Source organism: Phocoena sinus, chromosome 8, assembly GCF_008692025.1.
Source record: "Phocoena sinus isolate mPhoSin1 chromosome 8, mPhoSin1.pri, whole genome shotgun sequence".
Lineage (NCBI taxonomy): Eukaryota > Metazoa > Chordata > Mammalia > Artiodactyla > Phocoenidae > Phocoena > Phocoena sinus.
In genome coordinates, this window is record NC_045770.1 from 104,693,152 (window position 1) to 104,713,115 (window position 19,964).

General features: G+C 55.8%; 1 protein-coding gene and 1 non-coding gene across 2 annotated transcripts; both read left to right on the forward strand.

Moving 5' to 3' along the window:
- Nucleotides 1–336: 336 nt before the first annotated feature.
- Nucleotides 337–409, forward strand: TRNAG-UCC. The gene has a single exon. It is a non-coding gene; the product is annotated as a tRNA-Gly (tRNA).
- A 198-nt stretch (nucleotides 410–607) lies between these two features.
- SYT12 (synaptotagmin 12) lies at nucleotides 608–15,234 on the forward strand. Its single transcript, XM_032640549.1, is given in 8 exon segments — nucleotides 608–649; nucleotides 5,338–5,531; nucleotides 7,631–7,975; nucleotides 7,977–8,024; nucleotides 10,641–10,856; nucleotides 11,543–11,663; nucleotides 12,522–12,655; nucleotides 14,034–15,234. Coding segments are annotated over 8 exon segments (1,266 nt in total). The 5' UTR covers nucleotides 608–615; the 3' UTR covers nucleotides 14,208–15,234.
- Nucleotides 15,235–19,964: the final 4,730 nt, after the last annotated feature.

The window sequence follows — 19,964 nt, forward strand, 5'->3', positions numbered from 1 at the left end:
GGGAACACCCTCAGGGGCCACTCTAAGGAGTAACAGAGTTGCTGCTGGTCAGCCTGTTGTTGGTAGGATGGAAGTGAAGCAGGGTTGCCAGATATAGCAAGTACAAATACGGGATGCCAGCAACTTTTGAGCTTCAGATAAACAGTGGATAATATTTCAGTATAAGCATGTCCCGTGCGATATTTGGACATACTTCTACTAAAAACGAATCCAAAATTCACGTTTCACTGGGTGTCTTGTGTTTTTGTGTTTGGCAACCCTGAAATGAGGTCTCAGAGTGCTTGAAAAGAGCTTTAAACACCATTTTTTTAAACTGCTATTTTAGGGACTGGGACTTTCCTGACGGTCCAGTGGTTAGGACTCCGCACTTCCACTGCGGAGGGCCCAGGTTCGATCCTTGGTCAGGTAACTAAGATCCTGCATGCCACGCAGCACAGCCAAAAAATAAAAATGAAAGAATAAAAAGAACACTACTTTTGCCCAGGCCCCCTCCACCTGAGTGTGAGCTGGATGATGGGCACCTGGGCCATAGCTGGGGGTGGGGTTGATGACCCTCTGAAGCCCCCTCCACTGACTCTCCTCTCCCTTCCAGTCTCAGCCCCTGCGGTGGGCGTCATGGCCGTGGACGTGGCAGAATACCACCTGAGCGGTGAGTTCCCGCGGCAAACGGGCCATCTCACGGGACCCTCCCACCGGGCCTGGGGTGGGGGATGTCAGTGGGACACCAGTCACGGCCCTGTTTTACTGGTAAGGACTGTCAGTGAGTTGCCCAAGATCACACAGCCTTGGGGACGCCGGGTTGGGGCCAGTCTGAGGTCTCTTCGTCTTTCTGCTCCGGTGGAAGGACTTGAGGGGATCGCCCAGGAGGCCCATGTGCTGCTACTTCCTAAGATCGAGCCTGTCATGCGGAATCCACTCCCCTGGGGCCATTCCTGGAGCCAAAGGCGAGGAAACCCAGGAAGGTCGATGTTAGATCCACAGGACATTAAACTCAGAGGTCGCCCAGTCCAGGGATGGCAGCTCCCACCTTCTCCTCGTGTGTGCCCCTGCAGGCACTGAGCTTGGGACCAGCCTCAAGACACCAGGCACACTCCAGCTGACGATGGATGGTGTCAGAACTGAAGTACCCTCGCCATCTTTTCTCCTTACGTTCCCCTCCCCATTTACAGGTGGGAGAAGGCAGGCTCAGCAAAGGAAAGGGACAGTGACTAAGTAAGTAACAGGGTCAGGACATGGGCCCAGGTCCCCTGACTCCCAGGCCGGTGCTCCCCATCACTCCAGCTCCTCCCCTAGCTCAGACCCCAGCCAGCCCAGGGGGAACCGCCTTTCCCAACTCCCAGCCAGGAATTTTCAGTTTTCACCTGCAGGTTCACAGGTCTTGGTCCAGGCCCTGGCGTGGCCATCAGTAAGTGATGAAATCTCTCTGAGCCTCCACTTACTCATCTGTAAAATGGGGGCAATGCGGCCTGCCTCAGGGACTGCTGGGAAGATTCAATGAGCTAACATGTGTGAAGTGCCCAACAGTTTGAACACAGCTCTCTCGGACCTCCGGGCCTTTGCACATACTGTTCCCTTCCCTTGGGAACTGCCTCTGCCTGGCTAAGGCCTTGAGACTGGTGTGGAGATTTTGAGCACAGATCTGGAGCCAGATTGTCTGGCAGCGAATAGCTCCTCTATCTCTCAGCTTCATCGTCTGTAAAATGGGGATGATAATAGAACCTTCCTCACAGGGTGGTTCTGAGGACTCAGTGGGTTAGTATACATGAAGTGTTTGGGACAGAGCCTGGCGAATGGAAAATAGTAAGGGAACAATTATTACTAAGATTCCTCCTTCCTCATTTCTGGTCTCAGCTCAGATCTCACTTCCCTGGGGAATTCTTCTCATACCTTCCAGAGGCTGGTACGCAACAAAATGAGTAAATAAATGAGCATTAACTGTCATCATTTCATGTCAGCTTGCTGGGGTTTTTCCTTTCGTGTCCCTGGTCCTGCCCCCCTTTTATGCCAGCCAGGGTGCTGGCTTCAGGCCCTCAGCCCCCGGATCCTCACTCTCAGGGGAGCCTGGTGCTGCTTTGCCACTTTGCTGTGCCCATCGCCTATGCAGACGCTGTGCCCGGGCCCTGGCCCGCCCCCTGGCAGCACCCAAGCCCCTGTGAGCTGGCTGGGGCTGTGTGTGTGTCTAGGTGGGAGCCCCCCCCCCAACTCCCCCGCACGTGCACTTCACTCTCCAGGCACCAGGTACGTTCCCGTCCCATCCCCTATTCGCCAGACTCCCAGGACTTCCTGAGAGCCTGGCCAGGTCTTGGCCCTGGGCCCCCGGTAGCTCTTTGTTGTGGTTTTATTTATACCACAATTTACATTCTCGCAACAGAAGTCAGGAGTAAACAGGTTTGCTCGCCATCCCTCCATCCGCATCTCTGGCTCCTCCCATCCCCCCTGGCCCGCCCAGCCCTTGCCCACACGCTGCGTGAGTTTTACATCAAAATCGTGTGCTTATACCATGTTGGGGATTGTTTTCTGTTTTTTTTTTTTTTCCTCTTAACAATGCCTGAAACGATTCTCTGCATTGCCACGGTGACATCCTGATGGCCTCAACTGCCATTCTCAAAGCCCAGTGACAGCCCCTCCTGAGGCAGCACCACAGGCACCCTTGCTCGGACCTTCAGGCTGCTTCCAGATTTCTGCTGTTATAAATACAGACTCGATGACTCACTCCAGACATAAAACTTGTTGGGATTTTTTCCCTTAGAATCAATTCCTTTGGGGTAGAACCACTGGATGGGGATGTTTTTGGTGTCATCTCCTCTTTCTGGATGAGGAGACTGGAGCCAGGGAGGTGAGGTGGCCTCAGGGAGCCAAAGCACCTGCACCACGCTCTCCATTTCTCACCCCTGTGGCCTTGAGCCCATAAATATTGGGGTGGCCAAAAAGTTCGTTCGGGTGTGTGTGTGTGTGGGTGCTGGGCCCAAAGCCCCGAACGAACTTTTGGGCCAACCCAACAGATGTGCTCTTTAACTGCTATCCGCCTCAGTTCTCCTCTAGAAAGTGGAGGTAGGGAACTCGTAGGGTGCTAAGTGCTGCGTAAATGCCAGGGCTGAAGGCTGGGCCCTGCCCTTCTCTGGGGTGAGCAAGTATGGTAGATTCTGGCTGGAGCTGGCTGGGCTCAGCAGAGCAGGGCCCGGCTGGGGCCTCCCATTGCTGGATGATTCCTCCCTACGCAGGCTTTGGGGAGCAGTGGCAGTGGCCCCTCCATCCCCAAATGCCCCCTTCCCTCTCTCTCACTGGGTGCTCTGAAGGCTCTGAGCTTTGCACACCCTCCTCTTCCTTCCGTAAACTCCTGGTGCCTGGCGCCTTGGCCGGCACACTTCTTGCTACTCTTGCATATCCCAGCTTAGGCATCCCTCTTTGGGAAGCCCTCCTGGGCTGTTCTCATCACGACCCCCATCACTCTTTTGTCTATTTATCTGCCCACCCCACCCACTAGACCGTGAGCCACTTATTAAGGACAGGGACTCGGCCTGGGGCTGACCCGCTCCGCAGGGCGCTCACACATAGTAGGTGCTCAGTGGCTGTGTGATGAGAAATCTCCACCCTGAAACACCCTCCCCACATCTCTCCGCCCTGCTGCTAGGGAACCGTGCTGGGTGGAGGCCGGGTGGGGCAGTGGTTTTTACCCCTGCTTGCTCTGGAATCTGGCCGCCAGTGTTGGGATCCCAGGGCCACCCCTTCTTGGCTCTGTGACCTTGGGCAAGTTCTTGTGTGTCTCAGTTTCCCCATTTGAATCGAGTATAGAGGCAACACTGAGAATGGTTTAGAGAATTATATTTGCCAACAGTGCGATCTTCGGCAAAACGAATCCTACTGTGTCTCATTGGCTTCTTTTGGGAATGCAGAGCCAGGTTTCCCAGAAGAGTGACTTAACATTTATGGTTCTGCCGTGGGCCAAGCTCCGTGCTAGGTGAGGACTTACCCAACACAGTTGAGGGGGTAGTTAATTACCGTTTGGGGACAGTGAGGCTCAGGTAAGTGAGGTTGTTAAAGCATCCGCGGACAGAACGCATTTGAGCATCTGGATTTGTCCCCAAGCCCTGCCCAGCCTACAGCCACCTCTCACTTCTGGCTGAGTTTTTTGTTTGTTTGCTTTTTGGTAACAGCTTTATCAAGATAAAACTCACGCGCCATAAGTTCACTCACTTAAAGTGTACAGTTCAGTGGGCTTCAGTATATTACGCAACCATCAGCACAATCAACTTTTAGAATATATTCATCACCCCAAAAATAAACCCCATACTCCACATTTCCCCCTATTCCCCCCAACCCCTGGCAGCCCCTGACAATCACTAATCTACTTTCTGTCTGTATAGATTTGCCTCTTTTGGACATTTCATAGAAATAGAATCATACAACATATGGTCTTGGGGCACTGGCTTCTTTCACTTAGCTTGATGTTTTCAAGGTTCATCCATGTTATAACGTGTATCATTTCATTCCTTTTCATTGCTGAATAATATTCCATTGTATGGATGTACTACATTTTATTTTCCCGTTCATCAATTGATGGACATTGGATTGTTTTAGATGAGGTCTGAGGCAAAAAGGGGGTCATTTCTTTTTCTCCCCCAAGTTCCCTTCCACTTTCCTCAGATCCCAACAGGCTGCATTGATTATCTGGAAGCAGAAGTCCTCTGAAGGTAGAGAGAACTCAAAGAGGCAAGAAAAACCCCATCTGGGGCTTCCTTGGTGGCACAGTGGTTAAGAATCCGCCTGCCAAAGCAAGGGACATGAGTTCGAACCCTAGTCCGGGAAGATCCCACGTGCCGCAGAGCAACTAAGCCCGTGAGCCACAACTACTGAGCCCGCGTGCCTAGAGCCCGTGCTCTGCAACAAGAGAAGCCACCACAATGAGAAGCCTGTGCACTGCAACGAAGAGTAGCCCCTGCTCACCTCAACTAGAGAAAAGCCCCTGTACAGCAACAAAGACCCAGTGCAGCCAAAAATAAAAAATTAATTAAAAAAAAAAACCCTACCTGTTTAAAGCCTAAGGAATATTTAACCATTGTTCACAGCTCTTCATCTGCTCTACCCAAGTGTCACTCCTGATAGTAATGTATGTTTTTGTGGAAAGGAGCTAAAAGCAGATATCGGAGGGTGTATAGCTTGTTCAACACTGGATCCCCAGCACCCAGCACAGAACCTGACATAGTAGACACTCAATAGATACTTTTTCAATGAAAAAGCAAATCAGTGCTGAACTACAGGCTCACTGGGTGGGAATGTGTAACAACTGAGGGGTCCTAGTGCCCATTAACGAGAGACTGCTCTGCTCTTGCCTTGCAGTCATCAAGAGCCCCCCTGACTGGGAAGTGGGTGTCTATGCTGCCGGGGCCCTGGCACTGCTGGGAATTGCAGCTGTGAGCCTGTGGAAGCTCTGGACGTCGGGGAGCTTCCCCAGCCCCTCCCCGTTCCCAAACTACGACTACAGGTACCTTCAGCAGAAGTATGGTGAGAGCTACGCAGAGGCCCGGCAGAAGGTGAGGCTTCTGTTCTCATGGGTGCCCACTGGACTGCACACCCCATGCCCCAACCGTCCACTCTCAGGACTGGCCCCCACTCCCTCCCCTGCTCACTCCCTCCTGGTTAATTTCCTCCTGCCAACAGGGACCCTTGTCCTCCTCCACATTCCAGCATAGCCCAGTGCTAGGTAATCCATGAATACTTGGCGAATGAATGAATGCTTTCAATTTAAAACACCATCCTGTGAAAATTACAGGAAAACAAAAATAAGAAGAAAAACCTCCCCAAATGTCACCACCCAGAGGCAAGCAACTGTGAATTGTCTTCAAACTATTAACATTTTGATTTATTTCTTTCCAATATTTTAAATCTAGGCCCCTCCCCCCCGGTATTTTTTCCATGCATAGTTTTTACACAATGTGTGTCATCTCTACAGAGAATTTTATACCCTACCCTTTTCATCTCACGTAAAACGGAAGCACTTTCTCATATTGTTGATTGTAAACATTATTTTAATGGCTGCCTAAGATTCCTTTTTATGTATGTGCCATGGTTTACTAAATGCCACTATAAATAATGCAGTAAATGGTTTACATGTAAAACTTTGTCTTCATTTGAGATTACGTACTTTGAATGAATGCCCAGATGTGAAACTGCTGTATCAGGGAGTATAAACATTTTTAGGGCTCTCTATATATTGCTAAATGCTTCATCACTTAACACTGGCAGAGAATTTTTCTAACATCATGTAGAGTTCCAGAGAGCACAGCCAGAATCTGTTACCAGATAAAGGTCCCACATGCTCACTCATTTGGGGTTTTGGAAGGAATTATCTCACGCTCAGTTGGAGGGACTGTAAATTGGAACAACTTTTCCAAAGAGCATTTTGGAAACATGTATCAAAAGCTTTCAAAAGGACTATGTCCTCAGGACTTCCCTGGTGGCACAGTGGTTAAGAATCCGCCTGCCAATGCAGGGGACACGGGTTCGATCCCCAGTCTGGGAAGATCCCAAGTGCCGTGGAACAACTAAGCCCGTGCGCCACAACTACTGCCTGTGCTCTAGAGCCCGAGAGCCACAACTACTGAGCCCATGTGCCACAACAACTGAAGTCACATGCCTAAAGCCCGTGCTCCACAAGAGAAGCCACCGCGATGAGAAGCCCACACACCGCAACAAAGAGTAACCCCCACTCGCAGCAACTAGAGAAAGCCTATGCACAGCAACGAAGACCCAACACAGCCAAAAATAAAAAATAAATAAAATAGATTTAAAAAAAAAAAAAAAGGACTATGTCCTCTAAGTCAAGATTTTAAGAAAGCTATTCAAGGGGCTTACCTGGAGGTCCAGTGGTTAAGACTCTGCACTTCCACTGCAGGGGGCACGGGTTCGTTCCCTAGTTAGGGAGCTAGGATCCTGCATGCCGTGCAGCGCGGCCAAAAAAAAAAGGAAAGCTATTCAATGCTGCATTGTTTATATTTGTGAAAAATTAAAAACAATATAAACGTCCAACTGTAGGGGAATAGTAAAATAAACTATGGCGATCCACTCAATGGCAAATTAAGGGGACCATTAAAAATTATGGTAATGAAGATTATGTACCAACATGGGAGATGCTTACAGTACAAAGGTTTTTGTTTTCTCAAATCCCAAGGTCAATTGACAGAAAAGAAAAATTTGAATATTAGTGTTATCCAACTTGAAATCTTCCTCATGTGGTAGACATTTTTGTAAACTTCCTTTGAGGCTGCTCTGTCATGTATTGAGTATCTGTACTCTAGTTTTCTTACCCGTTCCCCTTCTGCTGGACACTTAGATTGCTAACTATTTTTCCTTTTTATAAACATCACTGCAGTGAACATCTTTATGTATGAAACTCAGTCCATATAAATAAACATTTTGAGAAAAAGCTCTCTTACTTCCTGGTTAGGGAGAGAAAACTGACATGAAATAACAATAAAGAAGGAACTTCCTAACTAAGGCATGCCCTGTTTTTGCGAAAGGGGAACTTGGAGGTGCCTTGCATGAACAGGGCTTACCGTATCTCTTTGCTGTCTCTTCAAGACCATGCCTATTGCCCTTTCGATGCTCCCATGTCCCTTTTTCTCACCCCCAGAGAGTGCCTGCCTGGAATGCCCAGCGGGCCAGCGCTAGGGGGCCACCCAGTCGCAAAGGCAGCCTCAGCATTGAGGACACCTTTGAGAGCATCAGCGAGCTGGGACCCCTGGAGCTGATGGGCCGTGAGCTGGACCTGGCCCCCTACGGGACCCTCCGAAAATCCCAGTCGGCCGACTCCCTGAACTCCATCTCCTCCGTGAGCAACACCTTCGGGCAGGACTTCACGCTGGGCCAGGTGGAGGTGAGCATGGACTACGATGCCGCCTCCCACACCCTCCACGTGGCTGTGCTGCAGGGCAAGGACCTCCTGGAGCGGGAGGAAGCCAGCTTCGAGTCCTGCTTCCATGAGCGTCAGCCTGCTGCCGGATGAGCAGATCGTGGGCATTTCCCGGGTAAGTGGGGGCTGGGAGGGCGGGGCAGCCGTGTGCCCGGGGCTCTCAGGAGCCTTGCCCAGGCAGGCAGGGGTGCAGGGCCAGGCAGAATCTGAGGATGGCGTTAGAGAGCAGATTTGGATGCTGATCCCGGAGCAGGAAGGTGCTGGCTATAGGGAGGACAGAACTGGGAGTCTGGGGCCTCCACCTGCAGGCTCCCATTGTGTGCAGTCCTCAGCAGTCCTGCCACATGAATCCAGTGTGTGGTAATTGTCCATCTGTCAATTGTGTCAACTTGGGGACCTGGCAGGGAAGGGATGACAAGCTCATGTTGGCTAATTTGGGGACAGCTTAATAACAGGACTGTTATAATGCTGTGGGGGGGGGGGTGACCTCAGGGATGGCGTGGTACCCTGGCCTGAGGGGATGAGGGGAACGCGAGGTTGCCTAAAGACCAGTGTATGCAGAGGGCCACCTTGATAGGCGCTGTGCCCTTTGGCCAAGAGGCGCCGTCTGCTCGCAGCACGAGAAGGACCTGGAGGAATAAGCACCCCGACCTCCCTCCGACCTCTGGTTTCCCTCCAGTGACCCCTACTGGCTGACCCCACCGGAAGCCAGAGGCCTAGGGAGCCTGTTGGTGCAGCCCATGGAGGTCAGCCCCTGGGGCCGAAAGCAGGGGGAAGGGTGCAGAATAAGCCGGGAGGGGCAAGGAGAGGGACCCAGCACACCCCCAGGATACCCCTCCGTGCTCCGCCCCCCTTGCTGAGAGAGAGAGGGGTCTATGTGAGACACCCTGCTGCCCAGCACGGGCTGTGACCAGGGCAGGAGGATCCTGCGGTCAAGTGGCTCTGGCTCCCTCAGAGACCCACCCGTGTCCAAGTCCTGTTTCCTGTGCTGACATTGGCTGCCCCTCAAGAGGTGGAGACTGTCATTTCTCTCCTGCCCCACCCTTGCCCCCCTCACTCTAGGTGGGTCTAGAACCAACCACCAGGGCGTACGTAGGGCCGAGAAGGGGAGGCCAAGCTTCAGAGAGGCAGCCCAGTGGGTGGTTAGGTGCGGGACCCTGGAGCCTGATTGCCTGGGTTCAAATCCTGGTTCCCTACTTCCTAGAAGTGTGACTTTGGGTGAGTCACTTAAGCACTCTGTGACTCAGTTTTCCCATCTGTCAAGTGGGCATCAGAGCGCTTCAGGAAATGCAAAATCCTTAGCCCAGTCCTTGGTAAGCGCTCAATGGACTGTCGTCCGTCAGGACCACGAAGTGTTCCCGTTGAGCCCAGATCCACGCTGCCCGCGGCCTCAGCTGCCTGGAGGACCTGGGCGGTTCTGGACACATCCCTTGAGGCAGCACGTTGACAGCAGCCACCACGGCCTGATGTATGCTGAGAACCTGGTTCGCAGAGCCCAACGCATCTGCGACCCGCTCATTAGCCCCAGTGATGGGGGATGGATTGAGGGCATCTTATAGATGAGGAAACTGAGGCTCAGGAAAGTGCTTTGCCCACGACAACCCCAGCAATGTGAGCAGGAGATCCAGGACTCCACCCCCAGGGGTCTCCATGTGCTCATAAAGTGCAGCGTACAGAGAATGGATCGTCAGGGCGCCTGCGCTCCTATGGGCAGGGGACAGTCAAGGGGCTAATTTGGCCAAAGGAAGGAATTTAGGGCCAAAGATCGTGAAAAGCCTGAATGTCAGGGTCAGGATCAGGAGGTGGGCTTTATCCCAGGAAGGAAGGGTCGCCCTTGGCTCTCAAGCAGATGATTGGGTAGGGGATGTAGCTCCCAGGGCGCAAGGTAAGAAGAGACTTTTCCAGCCCAGACAGTGACCGAAGAGTGCAGCTCAGGGCATCTGGAGGTACCGACAGATTTATCCCCAAGAAGGCAGGCTTCTTAGCATCACAGCCCAGCCAATCCCAGTGAGTGGGTGGCTGCCCCCAGGTTGGGCAGCCCCCTGGCATCAGGCGAGGTGCCAGGGATGAGATCTCCTCTCTTAAAATATCGCCAGGCAGTGACCAAAGCAGCCCCCCACGGAAGGGGGATCAGTGCCCACAAGTGCACCTTCCCAGAGGGCCCACCCACGGCTTCCTGGGGAAGAGGCCAGTGGCGCCCACCAGCAGGACTAGGCTTAGAAACAGAGTCTGCCCAGCCTTGCCTCGTCATTCCATCGGTCCATCCACCCCAATAACGTTTCAGAGAGTCCTAGGCCAGGCCCCATGCGGGATGGGACATCAGTGACTCTCAACTTCACAGACAGCTATCCCTACTCACTGCATGCCTGGCCCAGGGCTGGACTTGAACACGTGCAAGAAAGATGGCCAGCTCAGCCGGCACATTGCAAGGGTTCTGTGGACCCATGGGCACTGAGGATGGGAATTAGTTGGGGTCAGCTTGTGGAAGCTTCGAATGCCAGGCCACTAGATTGGCCACCACTGAGAAGAGGACAGGGGGCTTTTATATCATCAGGGCTGAGCCACCAAAGGAAGGATTGGCATTGCAGTGGGGGGACAGCTGAGCCAAGACACTAGCCCAGGTCTCCAGACACCCCATCCAGTGCTTACTCCCTGCCGTGGCCTCGCAGGCATCCGGCTGCCACCTCCTCCCCAGCTTTGGACCTCCTTCCACTGCTCTTTCTCTCTGCAGATCCAGAGGAACTCCTACTCCATCTTCTTCGACGAGAAGTTCTCCATCCCCCTGGACCCTGCAGCCCTGGAGGAGAAGAGCCTGCGGTTTTCCGTGTTTGGCATCGATGAAGATGAGCGGAATGTGAGCACAGGGGTGGTGGAGCTGAAGCTTTCTGTGCTTGACCTCCCGCTGCAGCCCTTCGGCGGCTGGCTCTACCTACAGGACCAGAACAAGGTAAGCCCTCCCTCCTGCCTGTGCCTGAGGACAGCGCCATATGTACACTTCAGAGGAGGGATCCACTGTCCTCGCAACAGCCTGAACACCAGCATCTTTAGATTAGAGAAAGAGCTGAGCCACACTCAAGGAAACTCAGTTTACTGCATGCAACTGAAAGGCACCCTGACCACTGTTTACAGCCCTTCTACTGCTCCTACCACCAAACCTTTAGAAGCTCTACTCCTGTAGAGCTTCTGTTAGGGAAGTACTCCTCTGGCCCTCAGGTGAGTTATTTCAGACAGAGGCCAAGCTGCAGTTTACCGTCGTAAATGTAGCAGTGCTTAGGCAGCATCGCTGTTATTTAAGCAAATGATCTACTAATTCCAGTCCACCTGGACCTGTAAGTGCTACTACCGGAGAATGTTTTCTGTGGTCTGGAATGAGGGAACATAACTGCATTTTGTTGCTGCATTTGACAGGCAACCTCTGGCCTTCCTTCCAAGGCAGGACCCGTACCCGGTACAAGGCAGGGATGGCGCTGTGGAGTGGGAGAGGGGTCCCTTTCTCAATCCCACCAGCCTGGTGCCCTGGTGTAAGGGCCCCCAAGAGCAGCAGCTTCTCAGTGGAGAAGGAAGCTTCTGCCTTTCCCTGGGCCCCTCAAGTCCAGGGGCAGAAGCCCTCTGAGTCACTCGCCTGTCCTCCAGGCCGCCGACGCTGTGGGCGAGATCCTGCTGTCCCTCAGCTACCTCCCAACGGCCGAGCGTCTTACAGTGGTCGTGGTGAAAGCCAAGAATCTCATCTGGACCAACGACAAGACCACAGCGGGTAAGGCCCTCCTGGCTGCCTGGCTCCTCCGTGGGGCAGGTGGGAGCCATGGCCCAGCTGCTAAGCCCTGGGCACCTGGAGGCATCAGCAGGTGTAGGGCACAGTGCCAGGCCCCCCACCCCTGGCTTTGGCTGGGCTCAGGAGCCATGCACAGTGGGAAGATTAATCTAGCTGGGGAAACATGGGAACCACAGAGGCTGGCAGGGAGCCCCTGTGGGGGAGGGATGGGAGTCTGAGAGCAGGAGGCTGGGGCACTGGTATGAAAACAAGGTGGGCGTTTCCCGGAGGCTGGACCGCATCCCAGATCCCAAACGGGGACCAGGGCCACCGAGATGGTGTGGGTGCCAGGCAGGACCTGATGCGTCATGTCTGCAGGAGCCTCAGCCCCGAGACTGAGGGCTGCAGGAGGCTGACTGGGAGCCTGGGGGACCCGGGTCCAGGCAGGTGCAGCAAGGACACCCAGTGGGTGGTAAGTGACGAGCAGGCAGCACCTCGTGATTCCAGAGCTGCATGTCCTTGAGTCAGGCTCCACTAAGCAGGCGCCGGGTGACTCGGGGCTGACATCTGCATTTGGGCCATTTATAGAATGAAAACTGGTGGGTCTGCTGAGCTCCCCAGAGCCTCACGTGAGGGGAGCACTCGTGCGGGCTGGTGGGCCGGCTGCCAGAGTCCAAAGCCCAGCTCTTCTCCTGACTCGCGCGTGAGCCTCGGTTTTCTCATCTGTAAAATGGGAACGCAATAAAGGACTGATGGCAGGACTGCAGGAGAGAGTGGCCGGTGAGCCGCTGTGACCGGGCAGGTCTATGCCAAGTGAGTGTCGCACTGGCTCTCACCCCCACCCCCCCTCCCCGCCCACAGACCCCTTCGTCAAGGTGTACCTGCTGCAGGATGGGAGGAAGATGAGCAAAAAGAAGACGGCTGTGAAGAGGGACGACCCTAACCCAGTGTTCAATGAAGCCATGATCTTCTCAGTGCCAGCCATCGTGCTCCAGGTGAGGGGGGATGGTGCAGGGGGTGGGCCCCTCTATCCCCTCCAGTCTATCTCCTCAGAGCTCCTGCAGGGGGTGATGGTTTGCCTTAAGGCATCACCTTTCTAGTCGAGAAGCGTGTATTGAGCACCTACTAGGTACCAGCCCTCTGGTGGGTGCTGGGGACATGGGAATTGCTTCCTTGGCGCTCACAAGGGACAGGCAGGGAAGTCTCCAGACAATTCCCATCCACTAAGAGCGTGCCAGACCTTGGCAGTCAGGGGAGGCCTCTGCAGGTGGGGGTAGCTAAGCTGAGATCTGTGGGAAGACAGTTCCCGGTGGAGGAAGCTGCAAAGGACTAGGGATGAGCCAGGACTGACCCAACGCCCAGAGCTCTGGCCCTAAATCTCCCGAGGTCCTGCCTACAGAGGCCCTGTGGAGCTCCCCAGAACCCCACTGGCCTTCAGCAGGCGATGTGCCCCAGGGAGACCCCCTCCCAGCACAGATATCACAGGCCAAGGGTGGGAGGACTGCAGAGGATGTGCCCTGGGCGACAGAAGTGGCCCAGCTTGCATGCCTCAGAAGATGGGGAGCTCACCACCTTCCCTCACTCCCTCCTTCCATCCTTGGGCATTCCTGACCACGTGAGAAAGTCCTTTTGTGCCTTGAGCCAAAACTTGCCCCTTGGCCCTGGGGCTGTACAGAAACCCCCTAATCTCGCCTCTTGGGATAGCCGGCCTGAATTTGAAAGCCCAGAACTCTGCCGCACTCTCGGTGTTCGGAATCCAAAAAAACATCTCAGCATCCCTGGTTGGTCCTGCCTTGCCACCCTCACGGGACAGGCCACCCATCTGCCCCCTGCTTCCCTGGGTGTTCTAGTGCCACTACTCCTACTCTGCAGCCTCCTAGGGCGAGACACTTCCTGGGACCGGAGGTGGGGGGAGGGGAGGGGGAGGGGGGGAGGGGAAGGAGAGAAGTCAGGCTGGGTTCCAGTCTCAGCTTCACCACTTTGAGCTCAAGCAAGTTCTTCCCCTTCCTGTTATGAGTCCAACATATGGTTATCTCAGGATTAACAACAGACATCTATAATGCTCTGATGGTGTGCGGGCACTGTTCTAAGTGCTTTACACGTTTTAACTCATTTTGTTCCCAGAACAGGTGGGAACTATGATTATCACCATTTTACAGATGGGGAAACTGAGGTAGGAAGAGCCCAAGTCACTGCCCAAGGTCACGCAGTAAGGAAGTGCTGAGGCCAGCATTTACATCTGGGCTGTGAGGTTAGACAGGTCAGAGGTGAGGATTCACGGGGCCATGCCTGGCACCCCGCTGGGGCCTGGGGGCCATGGGGGACCTCTGGCACTGCCCCTGGTCCCTAGCACCCATGTCACTTCCTCCCCAGGACCTGTCTCTCCGTGTGACGGTAGCTGAGAGCAGCAGTGATGGCCGTGGGGACAACGTAGGCCATGTCATCATTGGGCCGTCGGCCAGTGGCATGGGCACCACGCACTGGAACCAGATGCTGGCCACGCTGCGCAGGCCCGTGTCCATGTGGCACCCTGTCCGGCGAAACTAGCAGCCAGGGCAGGGCCCGGGTGGGCACCGGAGCCCGGCGTGAACTCAGCTCCAACACCCTTCTCTGTAGTCTGGCTGGAACCATTGAACGCTGGGGTCCCCCGGTGGAGTCCCCAAGAGCCATCTTGGTCCCTCTATCCAGGCTGCGGTGGAGGAACAGGCCTGGCTGGTTGTCTCCCACTGAGGACCAGCCGTGGCTGGGCCAGGGCCCGGGGAGGGCAGCCAGGCATTGGCCCGCTGTGCTCCCATTTTGAGCTCCCCAACAGGCCTGTCCCTTGGCCTTGGCGGGGCCTTGGCCTCTCAGAGCTCCCCACATCCCATCCCTGCTGGGAGGCCACGCACAAGGACCATGAGTCTTGGGGGCCAGGTGCTGTGCAAGGCACAGGCTGGAGTGACACGAACAAGGCACAGCCCCTAGGACGTCGGGAAGACAAGATCCCCTTGCCCTGGTGATCTGCTCTTTGCGGATGGCGGCCCCTCCACGTAGACCTGGGGAGGGCTCTGGGGCCGGGGAGCGCGGGGACAAGATGGGAGCTGCGCTGTGAGGGTCAGGGAAAGAACTGAGTGTCCCAGGCCAGTGGCCCGTCCGCAGCATGGCAGGGTAAGAACATCCCTGTCACAAACGCAGTTCTCACCCTACTGCCGTGGACACAAGGGCCTGTCTCTGGGCAGGAGGAGAGACCGAGGGACCAGGCCAGTCAGTGGCCCTCAGGCCATGTGGGACGCTGGGCCATCCTCTATGAAATAGAATTGTAACCCTTATAAGGCCCAGGGGCCCAAAGAGCCCCAGAGCCAGGTCCTTGTGTTCAGGCGTTGGCTCCACGGCGTTTGCTGGTGTCCCTTCAGGCCAGGCCCTGCGGGGAAGAGAGATGCCTCAGCCTCTGGGGGGGCTGGTGGGCAATGGCGCGGCAGAATACAGACTGCCGAGGGGCATGGGAGAGGCCTCTGTGGGCAGCAGGCACCTGGGAGGATATAGTGGAGCCCGAGGCCTTGGGCTGGGCCTTGCAAGGAAGGGGCGACCTGAGTGGTGACCGTGAGGGGAAGTTGAGGGGGTCAGGATGGAGTTGGGGGGGGCAGGCTTGAATGCCAGCAGGGGGGATGGCTCTGGAGCCTGGTTCAGACCCCCAGGACACCAGCTGCCCAAGGCTGATTCCAGAAGCAGACCCCGAGATTCGCAGGCAAGGGGTTTATTGGGGGAGAGTCCTCAGGAGAACCCTGTAAGGCAGAGAGGGAGCTTTGGGGCAAGCGAAGAAGCCGGCAGGTTGTAGCTTCAGTGGAGTCCCAACGGTGAGGGCTTGTGCGAACGGTGAGGGCTTGTGCGAACGGTGAGGGCTTGTGCGAATGGTGAGGGCTTGTGCGAATGGCAACCCAGAGGAGTCCTGCCCAGGAGCCAAGGGCTGGACCGTTACACACCCACAGGAGTCTCGGAGGAAAGGCGTGCATGGCCTTCTAGGTGTCACTGAGGCAGCTCCAAGCCGCCGAAGGCAGCCCCAGAGAAGCAGGCGCTGTGTGCCCCTTGCAGCTGAGGGGTGGGGGGCCCACCGGGTTACAGGGATGGGGGGAAGGGAGGTGAGAGGTAGGTCCTCAGGCTGGCTGCCTCTGGACCTGGTGGGCTACGGAGACCCAGGCCCAGCCAGTTACCCCCAGTGATGTCGGGGAGCCCAGGGTGGTCACGGGACCTGAGGCAGCGTGGTGGCTCTCCCCACCTGACACAGCTGCAGCCCGGTCCCGAGGCCGGGCTGCCCACCGTGTGGCCAGCGCCAGGAGGTGTGCGCGGCCCAGGCCAGCCCAGGGCCGGGGGACACGCAGCTGGCGGGCCCCTGCTGCTGGGGAGAGCCCCCGCTCTTCCACCCCAGTGGCTCTGCTGTGCAGACCATTCACTCGCCTGCCTTCTCTTCCCCTTCCATCCCTCCCTCTAACTGCATGAAATGCTGACTGTGCACCCGGATGGGCGTGGTGGGGACCGAGTATGCTGACTGGAATAATTCTAGAACCAAAATAAAGCTGGGGCAGGAGGGAGGGGGCTTCCGGGGAGCCCTGCTCGCCCCAAATCACCTTTGTCTCCAGAAATCAGGGCCTCGGGCCTCGGTGCGGGTTGCTGTGAGCACGCGTTCCCCTGCTGCTGGGCGCCCGGAGGAGCAGGAGGGTTCTGTCTGGCTGGGGAGACCGTCACAAGGACCAGTGCCACGAGGCTGCTGGGGAAGCTCTGAGAAGTGGCCCCGAGCCAGCCTGGCAGGGAGAATGCAGAAGGGAATATCAAGGAAGGCCGCCCAGTGGTGTCGCTGAGCTGTCTTCAGGGCGAGAGGGATAAGGCCAGAAAAGGGGGGTAAGACCAAAACAGCCTTCCTGGTTGTGGGAACAGCATGTAGAAAAGGGCAGGAGTGGACAAAAAGTTGGCCAATGCATCAACTTTGCTAAAGTTGGGGAGGATGGGGAGAAGGGAGCCCGGGGAAAGGCTTGGAGGGGAGACGGGCCATGTGAGTTCAGTGAGTACTGCTGCCTGGCCTGCAACCCTGCAGACTTACAGGTAGGTCTGTTGTTGGCTCCTTTTTTGCAGATGTAGAAACTGAAACTCAGAGAGGCTAGGTAACTAGCCCAAGATCACACAGCCAGAGCATCTCAGAGCTGGGATTTGAGCTCAAGCTGTCTGGCTCCTGAGCTCATGACTTAACTACTAGACCACAATGCCGCCTTCCCCAGCTTCTCGACAGTGGGGCCGAGGGGCAGCAGAGAAGCCCCTCTGGATCCCAGGCTGCTCTGGTTTTCCCCTCCCCTCCCCTGGAAGATCACAGCAAGCATGGAAGGAGGAGAATCTGGGTAGAAATTCTTAGGAGGCCTGCCCACCACAGGGCCTGAAGGAAGAGCTTCTGTGGAACACCACCCCCACCCCCCGCAGAGCCCGGCAGACAGAGGTAACCAATGAGACAGGCCTTACAGGAGCCCAGGAAGGGTGGAAACCAGGGAAGGCTTCCTGGAGGAGATGGAGGCACCAGCCTTGCTGGGTGGCGAGGGCTGTGCAGGTGGAGAAGGGAGAGCAGCCTCAAGGCAGGGAAACTGCCTATGCAAAGGTGTCACAAGTGTCAAAGGTGTCACGCAGCCAGCTGGGGCTGAGCTGGGGAAGCTTCATGTCCAGGGTGAGGCCGAAGGTCCTGGTCCTGCTGGCAGTGAGGCCCTGGGCAGGAGAGGTCAGAGGGAGGCAGGGAAGGGGGGCTGCTCTAAGCCGCTTTGAAGTGATGACGAGGGACATCAGCGAGTGCTGCTCTTGGTCAGTGAGGAGCATCCCGGCCGCCTTTAGCAGGGCCCAAACCACCGTACTCCCATCTCTTCCTGCCTCTTCCTCCCCTGCCACCCCAGTCTTCTCCCCGCTCCTCCAGCCCCAGGCCCGTGGGCCTGCTTCAAGGGTCCCAAGCCCCCTCTGTCTGGGAGCCCTCAGGAATAGCCGAGTCCCACCCAAGAGGACAGGAATGGAGGTCCCTGTCCTGACAGCGGCAGTGGCGGTCCACGCCTGCGTGTGGGAGGAGCAGGGTGAGCCACAGCAGCTCGAAGCTTCACTTCCTCCCTCCTGCCTTGTCTACGCCTGCAGACACCTGAAGGGACAGACCAAACAACTAAAGAAACACTCAGACTGGGCCACGGGGCTCCCTCACTCTCCACCCCCTCCCACCCCGTTATCAACCTTCCCATCCCACCCAGAAGGGTCAATAATGGCGAGGCAGGGACAGGTGGCCTGCGGCCCCAGCCCTGAGCTCCAGTTAAATGGCAGACAGAGTTGGGTTGGTCTGGAGAGGCCAGATGGAAGGGAACTTGGGAGAAGAAGCCCTTCTGTGTTCCACCTGCCATAGGCTGGGTCTGCTGCTTACTTGCTGTGTGACAATTCCTTCCCTTCAAGAGCCTGTTTCCCCATCTGGAGAATGAGCGTATTAGTCAAGAAGGCCTCTAAAAGCACCCACATCCCCACTTATCAGCCGTGGGATCTTGGGCAAATTATCTAGCCCCTTTGTGCCTCAGTTTCCTCATTTGTCAGAGGAGGATAAGAATTATACATACTTCACAGGATGGAATTAAATGCCACATGCCAACTGACTGGCACACAGTGGGTGCTCAGTAAACGTGAGGTCAAGGCTTTGGGTGGAGGAGTTCTGGAGCTCTGGGATCTGGTGTTTGGGATGAAAGGGAGGGGAGGGGACATCGGGAGGGGACATCCCAGGAGGCATCGGGAGCAAAGAGTCTGTGTCCCCTTCCAAGGCATCCCAAGGGGCAGGACTGGGCCTATGAAGTTCCACCCCCTCTGGCACCAACTCCAGGGTGCCTCCATGTCCCTCCACTCCTTCAACCATCCATAAACACTCCACACCCCAAGACAGGAACCCGAAGCAGAGCCGGCAGCCCCGGGTGATGACGGTGCAGGGAGCAGAGCGGCCATACGGGGGCAGCAGAGACCCGGCCCCGACAGCAGGGGATTCCGGCCTCAGGGAGAATGGGGGTGGGAGGTCAGAAAATGGGGCAGAGGGGCCAAGGCCAGGGGGGCCTTGGAGCAGACGGAGGCCGGAGGTGGTCACCTGTCTACTGACCCGACACTCAGGTCACTCGCTGAACTCACTCATCCATGCAACTGTTGTTCCTTTGTTTCTTCAGTTTGTAAATGCTTTTGAGGCAGCCCATCTTCCTTCCTTTCTCTTTCCCTTGCTCCTTCATTTTCCTTCCTTTTCCTTGTCCAGCCAGTGAACTGGACATAACATCCTGAGCCACAGCTGGATGCCAGCCTGGGGCAGGCACTCCTGTCTGGGATACAGAGATGGGTGGGACTCGGCCCCTGCCCTGGAGGTGCTCAAGGCTTGGCTGGGGACTGGAAGATCCTGCCCGGCCACCTGCATCTGAAGGAGAGGATTCCACCTCAGGCCGAGGGCCTGGGGTCTGCAGGGCAGTGACCCGCTGAGCAGGGTGCTGAAGGACTCTGGACCTGGGACTGGTGGGGCCTCAAGGGGATGAGTCACCCGCAAGCTGGTAGTGACCAGCAGCCACAGAAAACAGTAAGACAGTTAACAGTACCCTGACCAGGCAGACTGTGACTTGGGCCGCCTCCCCACTCCAAAATAAACTCCAGGAAAACGGTGCCGTCCAGGGCCTGGCAATGTCTGAGATTTGGAGAAATTCCCTGCCAACCAAGGCAGATTTCCCCAGCCCAGTGACTAATCTCCCTCTCACAGAATCAGGAACGCAGAGTGGGAGTGAGGCTGGCTTTAACATCAGGAGACCTGGGTTGAAATCCTGACTCTGGGTCGTGCTAGCCTGCCACAAGCCAATGCCTTTCTCTGAGCCTCAGCTCCCAGTCACCCACTCTGCCCAGCTCACAGTCTGAGCACTAAATGAAATAATGCACATGAGGTGTGATGTTGGGAGACAGCCCAGCTTTGTCACCAGACCTGGGTTCAAACTCAGAGCTCTGCCTCTTGCTAGCTGTGGATCTTAGACAAGAGCTTAAACCTCCCTGGGCCTCAGGTGTCCCATCTGTAAACCAGGGCTAACACTTCCCACCTGCTAGGGGACAGTGCCTCCACTCGGTTGGCAATCCATTAATGGGCGCTGTTACTATTAGGAAACGTTCAGTGAAACTCTAAAGCATGACGCATATCAGGAGTGTCATTAGTGATTATCCCCATAGCAACCAAGGCCAAAAGCCTCTGTCTGACTCTCAGCTCCCTCCACCCCTGGTCTGACCCTACCTGCCTCCCAGCCTTGCCACCCAAAGCCTGATGAC